Below are 11,622 nucleotides of genomic sequence, written 5' to 3' on the forward strand. Positions count from 1 at the left end.
ACATGCACCAGCCAATGGGACAGATGAGTCGTTCACTCCATTGGGCGGGTTTTTCCACATAGTTTTCTTTCAGTGATCCAGCACTCCAATGCAGGGGGAATGCAAGGAAGATGCATGCACTCGTATTTCAATAGACTAGATTAAAACAAACTTTTCAGATGACTGAAGGGACTAAAACTAAATTCAAAAGACTACGACTAAAATAATAATTCCTGTCAAAATCAACACTGGCCCAAATATGGACATACCTCCATATCTGCATCACAGGTGACGTCACACCATGACATTGTCAAGTCAATTCAAGTACAAATGAAGTCCAGCACTGTCATTCCTAAGCCGTAGCTTAACCTCAAACATAAAACTTCAGCCATCGCCCTAACATCAAATTCTCCCCCAAGTTTTATCCAGAGGCTTCACTGACACAATCATGGCGGCCAAGGGACAAGATCCAAACTCGGACCTGGAAGCCGGCGACAACACTTCTGGAAGACCACCCAAGAAGCCTTGCAAACATGACGGCGGAACCGCCGATCTGGAAAGAGTCACCGACCATGCGGAGGAGAAGGAGATCACCAGTAGTTCCGACTTGGAGAGCGCCATGTCGGTCATTGGAGACGGCAGATCACAGGAGCAGAAGGCCAAACAGGAGAGGGAAAAGGAGCTGTCCAAAGTCACCATCAGGAGAGAGGACGTAGAGCTGATCATGGCAGAGATGGGGACTTCCAGGGCCGTGGCAGAGCGCAGTCTGAGGGAGCACAGGGGGGATGCGGTGGAGGCTCTGGTTGCCCTGACAAACTGAGCTCAGGGATATCGGACAGATATTGGGCCTCTTACTTTTTTTAAAAAAATCTGTGAACGGTCCTCACATCACACTTCACACTAGAAAATACGGTTCCTGAAGAATTCTGTCTTATATGATGTCACATGAAGCTTGACCAATCTCCAATACTGGTTGGTAGGTGATCAAATAATGCCATTCCAAAAGTCACACAATAGAGTGGCTATAGCGCCACTCAAAGATATATTTTTGCAGCTTTTGCTGCAAAATGCTGCCACATGGGCTTGCGATAAGCTTCGGCCAATTGTCGTCACTGTGTGTCCGTGGCTTTAAGTGTACGACGAACACACCGTTACAGAACAGCTGAGGTTCGCCGACTGCCTCACCTCATTTTTTAACATAATTGTGTAACTAAAGGTAAATTAACATAGTACTGTGTAATATGTGGACTCAAAAGCTGAGTGCATACACTGAAATATCTACGGATTCAAGAAACCGTAATGCTTTCTTTTCAAGGCATACTGTCGGTATGTGCCTTCAAATGTATTCTTGCATTATACCAGTCCATATCTTAAACCCCCCCCCCCCCCATGCACACACGCGAGAGCGTAAAACCCACCCCCGTCTCTCCACTCTCTCCTTCCCCGCCCCAAAAAAGCAACATGCTCATTGTAATTCGTGAATCCTATTAGGAGTGGCCCCAGAGTCGGCCTCTGCTTAGCAAATAAATAATGGTAATGATGATGATCCCTCATCTTGTCACCGGGGCTCTCCCCAGGGGGCCTCTCAGTGCAGGTGGAGAGAGCTTCTCCTGGTCTAATTGGTTCCAACCCTGCAGTCTTCTCTCCAGCTCTCTCTCTCTCGTCTCACTCCATCCATGCTCAAGCTCTCTCACTCCCTCCCTCTCTCCCACTCTCATCTCACTCCATCTACCCTCAATCTCCTTTTCCGTTCACTTTGGGCCTCGGGACTTACTCCGTAAACTTGTCTTTCTCCCTGCATGAGTGTCATCAACATCTATAATTTATTCTTGCACAAGCACAAAAATGGTCGCGTGTCTGCTTTCCCGCTCCCTCTCCACACACAGATGGATAGACAGATGCGCGGGCACAAGCACGCACACACACACACGCACGTACTGAGGCAGAAGACTGCCAATGCCTTGCCGCTATGCTCCCCTCAGTATCCAATTGGCAGCCTGTGCATAAACACCTGAGCTGTTTCATCACGCCTGGATGATGGCTCCTTCCTTCCTTCCTTGTTCCCTTCCTTCCAACGTTTGTACCTTGATTACACACCTTTCCTTACCACCATCCTCTCTTGTTCCCTGCCTGAGGATCCTTACCCCCATGCATGTGTCCTTTCTTCATTGTCACCGTCCAATCAATCTATATCCATCTATCCATCCACTGACTCCTAAACACATCCTGAGGCCCTGGGTCTGTGTGTCCTATAGAGTGCGTTCGGAAATGATCACCTCACATTAGTTGTGGGCTCGCCTGAAAGGGGGGGGGGGGGGGGGGGGGGGGGGGACACCGTCATGATATTACCAAAATGTTGTGAATGCATGAGTAATGGAGATTAATAATCACACAAATCAGATTAGATAATTGAATTCTGGCGCAGCAGTGAAGAATGGAAGCAGAGTTATTCTGCTGCAATTATTAGAAGAATCAGTGTTTGGGGCTTTAATCTAACGCTCCAGATGCTTTGTCACACGAAGGAAAACTGCCATGCATATATATCTACGAGCATGCACACGCACACGCACACACACACACACACACACACACACACACACACACACACACACACACACTTTTCACCCATCACAAAGAAAAACAGAGAAGCACCTCCGACTCAGAGCATAATGGAAACAAAAAAGTAATTTCTAAAAAAGAATAAAGCACGTCCCCAAACCGTACAAGAAAAAGCCCAGAGTGTTTTGTTGCTTTGAGGCCGAGGAGGAGAAGAGGCAGCATTAGCAGTGGTCCATGGAAGATACTTTCTGAAACACTAGCTCCCCCCAAAAAATCAATACCTGCTCTGCCAGGCAAAGAGGAACTCTAATATAGTTTTATGTTATTATTTTCCCCCCTCCCCGTTCTCACACATTCGCTACATTTCTCAGAGGCCGGTGGAGGGAAGATGGATTTTCTCTGCGACTGGACACTAAATGTAATTGTGAATATGACGGGTCAATGAAATGATACGGAACACGCACCCCCTAAAAAGGATGTGTCATTTTCACATGAGGGCGTGAGCGTCGTTAGTCACACAGCCATATATCTGTGACTTGGCAACAGGCATGCGTCAATGGCAACAAAAATGTTGTGCCAATATTCGGTGCTAATAACAGTTATCAACACGTAGGGTAGCAGGCACAGGGGTTGCCAAGACCGAATTTAATAAGCATTTTTTATTTTATTATTTTTTTAATGCAATTGTGATATAATAGCCAAGTAAGATAGTGTATCCACTATCCATTGGCCAATCATATGGTTCACTGCAGCTCAGCAGTCAGTGTGAGGGGTGGTCAGGAGATGTCTTTATACGTTTAAACACCCTGGGCACGATCTGCGCTGTGCGTTGCTTAAACGCAAGTGCTCGAATTTGGCGGAAGTGCTGCGTTTAGGGGACAGCCCCATAGGTCGAACTCCCGTTGGGTCGAACAGCGCCGGGAGGTTAGATAATCACCCGCTTTCGTCGGCAGGTTAGATAATCACCCACGTCACGGTTACTGAGGTTAGGGTTAGGTTTAGGCATAGTTTTACTGAGGTTAGGGTTAGGGTTAAGGTTAGGTTTTGGTTGTCGATCCAAAGGGTGTTCGACCTAATGACATGTTACACTGCGTTTAAGGGAAGTTACGTCATGCGGTGCAGGTCTGTTTACATCCCCCAGCGAAACAAACGTAAATAGATTGTAGCCCTTAACTTGCTCTTAACAGGTGTAACTTTGTCAGAATCCATGTTTTTGTTTGGATATTGTTTATTGTGAGCGCAACCGAAGGAGCGGGAGAAGTAAAACAGATGTTTTTTATCCAGCGGGGAATGCGTTTACAGGAACACCGCACTGTGAAAAAAAAAAACTTCCAGGGAAATTCACACGGCGGAAGTCCCACCTTTATAGGCACACTCTGCCTCATATCGCACCCAGGCTTTTCTCTTCGCAGATGAGTAAGCCTGGCTACGCGAGGTTAACGTTTAAAGGCTTGAAGGCCATTGTCTGTGATGGAGACTTTGGGCTTTGTTTTTTTAATTCATGAGTTTTGTGTTGATCTTCATGGGGCTTTGTAACGTGTTCAGGGAAAACACCTTACAGTATATGAGTGCTAAGTGGAAGGGTGACCTTGCGGTTAAAGGCTGCATTCTCTGAGTAGGTCACATGTTCAATCATAGCTGCCAGTGCTGTGGACATCTGTCCAAACATTGACAGCCACGTGCAACGTAGAGCACACACATTACAAACGTTTATATGGCCTAAATTGTTCATTCATAGGACCAGACATGGCTTTTGGCCAAGCGAAAATGTCTAAGTGGGCCTTCTGTGTAAACAAAAATAAAATAAAATAAATGAAAATAGATAGGCTACTACAGTATGTAGGGCAGGTATTTTACAGTATACTCATACATACTATAGTATTCAATAGTCTATTAACTATGATACTATACACAGACAATAACTTCATCACCAGCATCACCCTTAAGTTGGAGTGTATTGATCCAGAAATGTCAAGGGACTCTGAGAAAGTGAATACAAATTACTGACTCATCAAACCATTTTTTTTCCTCTGTGTGTGTACATTCCACTGACCATGTTCTTTCACTGTGATGATATTATGGCCTGATGATGTCAGCTAGTCAGCGAGAAAGAGATTCTCTGAAACAATCTTACCAGAGCCAGTGGAAATCACTCTTTTTTGCGACCTACAGTAGCTGGCTATAATCACCTATACTGTAGCTATCTAGCAGGAAGGTCCTACCAAAATGTTGGAATGCTCTGAGAGTGTGAGGTAAATTACATTCTTGTTGCTTTTAAGTTTGAGTTCCAACTGTGAATTTGTCTATTTTCATCTTTCTGCTCAAGAAGTAGCCTCCTTAATTAGAAGATGTTTTACTATATGACATCCATTAACAACTAATCAAATCACATGACAACTTGTTGAGGCCTGCATACAGTACAGTAGTTCACATCATACGGCATGCAAACCTTTCTATCCACGAGTTTCCTACGCCCCATAGTGCATTGCGCAAACGTCTGCATCGATCTTCCGCCGCCAATTTACAAGCTCACAACGGGTTGCATCTGCGACGCGACGTGAGCTTGTATGTCTGCTGTCAAACCCGGAAGTTTGGTCCTGATAGTCTCCAGTAAACTCCCGCGGAAACTTGTGGATATGGTTGAGGCTCCAGGTCAGTAGCAGTGCTTGCACACACAGTGTACCCTAGTAAATCAATCCTGGATTCTTTATAGGAATATGAATATCATAATCCTATCCAGATAGGCTACTGTAGAATCTAGAACAGGGTGTAGAGCACAGCAAACCGGGCCCAAGCAACCACCCAAGTCGCTTTATCAGTTGGGCGGTCCAGCTGTAGGTGTCATCAATATGTCCATGTCCGTGGCAAAGACTTGGCGTTGTCCTGTGGCACTACATTTTGGTTTTACACTAATTATTATTATATTATGATAAAAATTATTTTGATCATAATACCCAATTACTGAATGTCAAGTCTCCATGTTTTCTTCAGAATAGGCTATGTACGACGCTGCATGATTAACTATGTTCTCAAACTAAACATCCAGGACCCCCAACTTAGTGTACAAATGGAACCACATTTTTGTACACCCTTGGTTCCATTTGAACACTGTCTGAGTTACAGACCTGTTATGGTTATTCAGGGCTGGGCTCTTTCTTTATGCGTTTCTGATGTCTGTTCATTTTGGCAAAAATGGAATTTTGACAAAAACGTCCACCACAGACCACACGCCATGTTTTGGCAATAACCTCTGGTCGACTCTACATTGTTTTTGTCCCTCAATTTTCCTTTTATACCTTTAGATTCTTGCATTTAAGATCATTATGAGACACCTTTTATTACTGGGACCCACTGCTATCTTCATAGCCTATCTAGGCCTTTAGTGTGTACGCCCTTGCACTAGCTGCTAGGACATGGGGGTTATTCTTATTGTGCGTTGTGCAAAGACAGCTTTTGCAGACAATACAACCACACGGATCATTCCCAGGCCAGAACTCTGTCTGCACGTTGCCAAAACAGTGAAACACCACATGCATTTAAAGGAGTATGGTCTATCAAACTACCAAAGCTTTTTCACAATCACTTCACAACTGGAACTCACAGCTTGATCCAGGACAGAGTAGAAGATAGCATTTGCTTTACCTGGTGGCTGGTGCAGGCCCGTTAACTGATGGGCTACAATCTGTATAACGATGAACAGGTGCGTTGTGTTATAGGAGGTACCACAGCACCCTCTGCTGGCGTGAGCCAGTGGTTCTCAACCTTTTCAGGCCTCGATCCCTCCAAAACATATTTGAACTGGGTGGGAACCCCCCAGTCACCACCTGACAAGAACTTGGAATTGTAGGAGTTGATGCATGATTACATTTAGTTTGACTCTGTTCCACAGATAAATATAGTGAAAATTGCTGATCTATGAGGCTCATAGTAAGCTCATAGCATGAGCTTGATCCAGCTATTTTCACAAGGCATGCTTCCTTCTCAGGTAATATTTCACAATTTGGCCAATGTTTTATTTATATTTTTATTGTGGGATATAGCTTGTTGTTTAATAATTGATAAGTGATTTTTATTTATTTTATTTTTAGAGGTACTGTATTAGAAATGTCCTATTGTCACTTTAGAAATGTGCAGATACCCATGTATACACTTACTGTATAGTATACTGTATGTTGGTTTGTTTACTGTTGAGTGAGAAAACAATGATGCACATTATTAAGCTAATCATTGTAGCCTACTTCAGTACAATACTTGATTAAAACAAACACACACACACACACACACCATCATCATCATCCAAACACAGACCCTTGCAAACACTGATACGCACGCACGGCCCACACACGCATGGCGCACGCACAGCACACACAAACACATACATGCATGCCCACACGCACACGCACGCACACACACACACACACACACACACACACACAGGGCAAGCAAGTCTTCAGGAACACTGCCTGTCTAGAGCAGCCAGGTCAGGGGGTCTAGGATGACATGGCAGCTGTGATCCCCCTCCCCTCCCTCCCCCCTCGGTCTGCAGCAGCAGGAAGCAGAGGCTGTTTCTGGGGAGGAAGTGACCCGTGTCTGAAGGGGTGGCCTGTTGTCCAATCAGGGGAGTGCTGAAGCCTACCTGCTCCAGACAGTACAGGCCGTCTTCCTCTGACAGACAGCAGAGGACAGAGGGGAGGCCAGAGTGCTTACTACTAGGGATGGGACCATACCAAAATGTCATGTCACCATTATTGTGACCAAAATACGATATTATCGCGATAATCAAAATATCCCCAACATCCATTATCCTGGGGCGGAACATTTGCCAAAAAATTGCCAATCTAGAAGCTCACAACGTGTTGCGTATTGTAGATCAGCTTTTATTTTTGAGAGAGAGAGATTTGGTAGAGAGTGAAAAAAAGGACTGTATCAAGTATGTTATTTACAGGTCCATTTGACCAATTATAGAGGGTTTAAGTGGCACCAGATATGCAGCTCGGCAAATAAAAGGTTAATTGATCCCAATCCATGACGGAGGACGATTTCACGATATTTTTTTATCGCGATAAACCATATGAACCATAGTGCCCCCGATCTACTGTACAAGCTTGTAGATCTTGTAGCTTGTACTGTAGATCTGCTAATTCTGACTTGGAGATTTGTTGTTGGAATCAAGAGCAGACCATGTACAGAGCCAACTTAGGTCCATTTAACTAAGAGGTAGTTGTCCCTATTTCGGGCATGTCATTATAGGAAAAAAACTGGGCACACCCATAATTCCGACGGGCCGTTGGTCCGACCAGGTTAACATTAGATAGATACCTATTTCCTCCTGGAAATTCAGTATTTTTAGCCCAACCCAGCTGATTCGCTGCCCACAACCGCGTGAGCAATTAGGGGTTAAGAGTCTTGCTCAGGGACACACATCGACATTGCTACCCAGGCCTGGAATCGATCCTGGGACAACCAGGGGCTCTGGTTCCCCAGGCGGGCTCCCTAACCATTCAGCTATGCCACCCCTAACATTCACCAGGTTAGCATTGACCAGCGTCGGCAGGTTATCATTCACCAGTGTTAGTTTAAAAAAAAAGAAAAAACATTCCAAATTTGTTTTTAAAAATCAGGCAAAGCTGACTGATGTGAGGCACTGCGAGCCTGTATACTAGTGGTTGATATGGGAAAAGAAATGACAGCAAAATCAATAAATAACGAAACAAAGAAAGAAAGGAGGAATTCCGAAAATCAGAGCAGTTGTTGGGAAAAGATGGAGAGGTTGAGAAGAAAGGGCAGATGGAAGAAGCAGCGAGCACGGTGCAGTGAACCTGTGCTTGTCTGTCTAGAGTGTCATGTTAGCCAGTGTATCTGCTGGTTATCACACACTGGGACTCCTCTCGGGGGATGCGTGCCCATGCCATTCCCTGCATTCCTGATCCGGAGCCATCTCTTTACAGAGTCAAGCACCCACTCACTTCACTTAATGTGTTAATTTCACTGCCCTTACTGTAGATGGAACTGAAGATGCATCTACTATACTGTATGTCCCCTTCGTTTATGGCTATGGCAAATCTCTCTCTCTCTCTCTCTCTCTCTCAGACAGATCTAGAGATCTCCATATAATGGGCACAAAAGGGACACATATTGTACAGACGGGTACAACTCAAGCCCCAATCACTGTATGACTCGACATATTGGTCGGATCGTCTGTGTAACTATACGTAGGTGTGAGGGCTGTGTAACGGCCCCAACCTTTAGTTTTTGAATATAAATGTACATGTATGCCTCATTATGTAACCTTTTTATGAATAAAATGCAATTTTATCCAATCTGTATGAGTATGTTAATGCAACATAACTTATACAAGTGGGCCGGTGATTGTATTTTGTCTCCATGCTCTTCTATTGAGACATTTAGATTGTGTCAAAGGTCATGTATCACCCCTAGACCCCTCAATTTATCTCCTCAGTCAGTGAGCAAGCTCAAGGCTCTATTATCGCAATGGTAAAAATATCAACACAAACCGGGGTAGAAGACGAAAGTTACATGGTGCTGCTTGAAGTGTTTAAAGGTTCATCATTTTATGGGGACCTTCTATGAGACACCCCCTCAAGGACCCCTGGAGGTCTTCGGACCCCACTTTGGGAACCATGTTGCCTTACGACAGCTGATGTGGAAAGGGGGCAACTGTGTCCCAATAAGGCATCATGATACAGACCTGTGGAACGAATGGCATGTCCCTCTAGACATAATCAAGTTCATTATGAGACTAACTTTGGAAGAAACAAGGGTCTAATCATGGGTCCTTGGGTGTGGTGCATTTCTGCTAGGCTCAGGGAATCCTCTTATATATCGTTGTTGTTGGGCAGAAACCTTGTATCTCAATATTTCAATTTTTTTATATATTTTTTTATTTCAATGTTTTCTTTTTTTCGTAGATTAATGCCCAGCCTACATCACACCAAAATACTGCAAATAGCAGATCTACAAGCTCACGACGCGTCACAATGTTATGCATTGTGAGCTTGTAGATTGAAACTTTTTAAGGTTTTATATATATATATATATATATATATATATATATATATATATATATATATATATATTTAAAAAGGTTTTGGACATACAAGTTTTCTACCCCACAGAGGAGATATTAGACCTTGTGGTCATAGCTTTATATCCATTCATATTTGCTGCTTTATTCAGTTTCAACTTACCTACAGTATAATAAAGAAATGGAGCTATTATTACAGTCTGTCAGGATTTGACCCTAACCAGAGCTGTGTGTCTTCGTTCTCCTCAGTGACAGGCGAGAGATAACTTTTAACAAAAGACTAGGCCTATTTAAAATATGTTTTTGTCTTTTGAATTCCAAAGTGAGTGCCAAAGAGATGAAAAGGCTGGGAAAAAAAAGGTCATTTTGAGCTCTCATGGGGAACTTTATTTTTTTATGAAAAGTTAAATGTCCAACAGCATTTTGAAACAGGAATTAAGGCACATCTCTGAGATTGTAATATGCAAAGAAAACAAGATATCTACATAATAAAATCCAATGGTTATTCAAAACAAATATATTGGAATATTACAGAAAAATATATTAGATGTTTTTTCCCTTGTAGTGCCTTTAAAGGGAAGACCACCCATTTTCAATATTGAACTATGTCATCGGGTGCCCAGAATTATTCAACGTTTAATTTGCTGGTGCCCATGGCAACCCGCCATTTTACCTACCTTCGAAGTACTGGCGAGAAAAGTAATCTGAGTAAATGTAATCCAAGTATGTCCTGTTTATTTCGCGAAAATCTTTTCTTTCAGTCAGGACCGTTTTTTATCAATTCTAAGCCACAGTGTTTGTGTTACGGCCGGTAGAAGAGGCTGGCGAAAAAGAAGAGAATCCGGAGAAAACAGCATTTTTGTGCAGCTGCTAAACAGGAAGTCAACGAGACAGACAGCACGTCCGGGTGACGTAATTTCGCGCTGCATGTTGGGAAATGGAGTTTGTTTCATCACCGCGGTAGCCAAGTGCAGTAGCTACAGTACAGTATAGTTTACTGTACAACGCGTCGAACGCGTCGTGGGCACACGTAAACATCAAAGAGATTGGCGCGTGGGCACCATGTGGGCGTTTAATGTGTTAATATACCTTAGAGGAGTTGTCTGGAAATTAAAAAAAAAGTTCCCCCTCTTCTGTGTTGCCTAGAACTGGAGGATTGATTTTGGGGTTTGTATTGCAAATCACAACTTGATGACATCACACATTGTACTTTACAATACAAACCCCAAAATCAATCCTCCAGTTCTAGGCAACACAGAAGAGGGGGAACTTTTATTTTATTTCCACACAAGTCCTCTAAGGTATATTAATGACATAGTTCAATATTGAAAATGGGTGGTCTTCCCCTTTAATAACAGTACAGTACAGTACAGTGAGGTTAGATCTCCTGCAGGAGGTCAGCAGGGAAGAAGCCCAACTTGCGTCCTGTGCTGACCTTTAGGTAACCGTTAACCTCCTCTCCCTTCTTCACCACGATCTGCATGGGGACACACAGAGCACGTTAATACGATCTGCATGGGGACACACAGAGCACGTTAATACGATCTGCATGGGGACACACAGAGCACGTTAATACGATCTGCATGGGGACACACAGAGCACGTTAATACGATCTGCATGGGGACACACAGAGCACGTTAATTCAAGGGTGTGTGTGTGCGTGTGTTCATGTTCAAACATTATAAAAAATGTATATACATATCGTCGTTGTCGGGTGAAAAGCTTGTATGTCCAAAACCGGTTGTGTGCTTGTAGATCTGCTGTTTTCACTACTTTTGTGCGACGGCCTTGTACGATGAAGCAGGGCTTTGCTTCGCGAAATAATTTACAAATTTGAAACTTGGAGATACGAGGTTTCCACCCGACAACGACGATACGAAAAAACAGGAAAACCTGTGGACTATAAAGTATGTAGGATTATAATTGGCTCATATTTAATTCAGTCCAATGGATTGTGGAGTTACTTGTCTTTCAGCCTAACACACTGTACCTGATCAATCTCTCTGAATAATTAAGGACCACAACTAGTGGAAAAGTCA

At 43.6% G+C, this 11,622-nt stretch overlaps 2 protein-coding genes across 2 annotated transcripts in view; one reads left to right on the forward strand and one right to left on the reverse strand.

The window, feature by feature from the left end:
- Positions 1-427: 427 nt before the first annotated feature.
- Positions 428-799, forward strand: LOC308287312 (huntingtin-interacting protein K-like; the record flags this gene model as incomplete). Its single annotated transcript, XM_080728434.1, has 1 exon — positions 428-799. The coding sequence occupies one exon, from the start codon at positions 428-430 to the stop codon at positions 797-799; it is 372 nt and encodes a 123-aa protein (XP_080584560.1).
- Positions 800-10,961: 10,162 nt separating this feature from the next.
- Positions 10,962-11,622, reverse strand: part of LOC308286657 (SH3 and cysteine-rich domain-containing protein 3-like) — a gene marked incomplete at both ends in the record, with an annotated part of 17,357 nt that continues 16,696 nt past the window's right edge. The window contains one exon of the mRNA XM_080727751.1: positions 10,962-11,060. Coding sequence (XP_080583877.1) covers positions 10,962-11,060 — 99 coding nt within the window. The remainder of the gene's footprint in view (positions 11,061-11,622) is intronic.

Source organism: Nannobrachium achirus, assembly GCF_963921795.1.
Source record: "Nannobrachium achirus genome assembly, chromosome: 6".
Taxonomy (NCBI): domain Eukaryota; kingdom Metazoa; phylum Chordata; class Actinopteri; order Myctophiformes; family Myctophidae; genus Nannobrachium; species Nannobrachium achirus.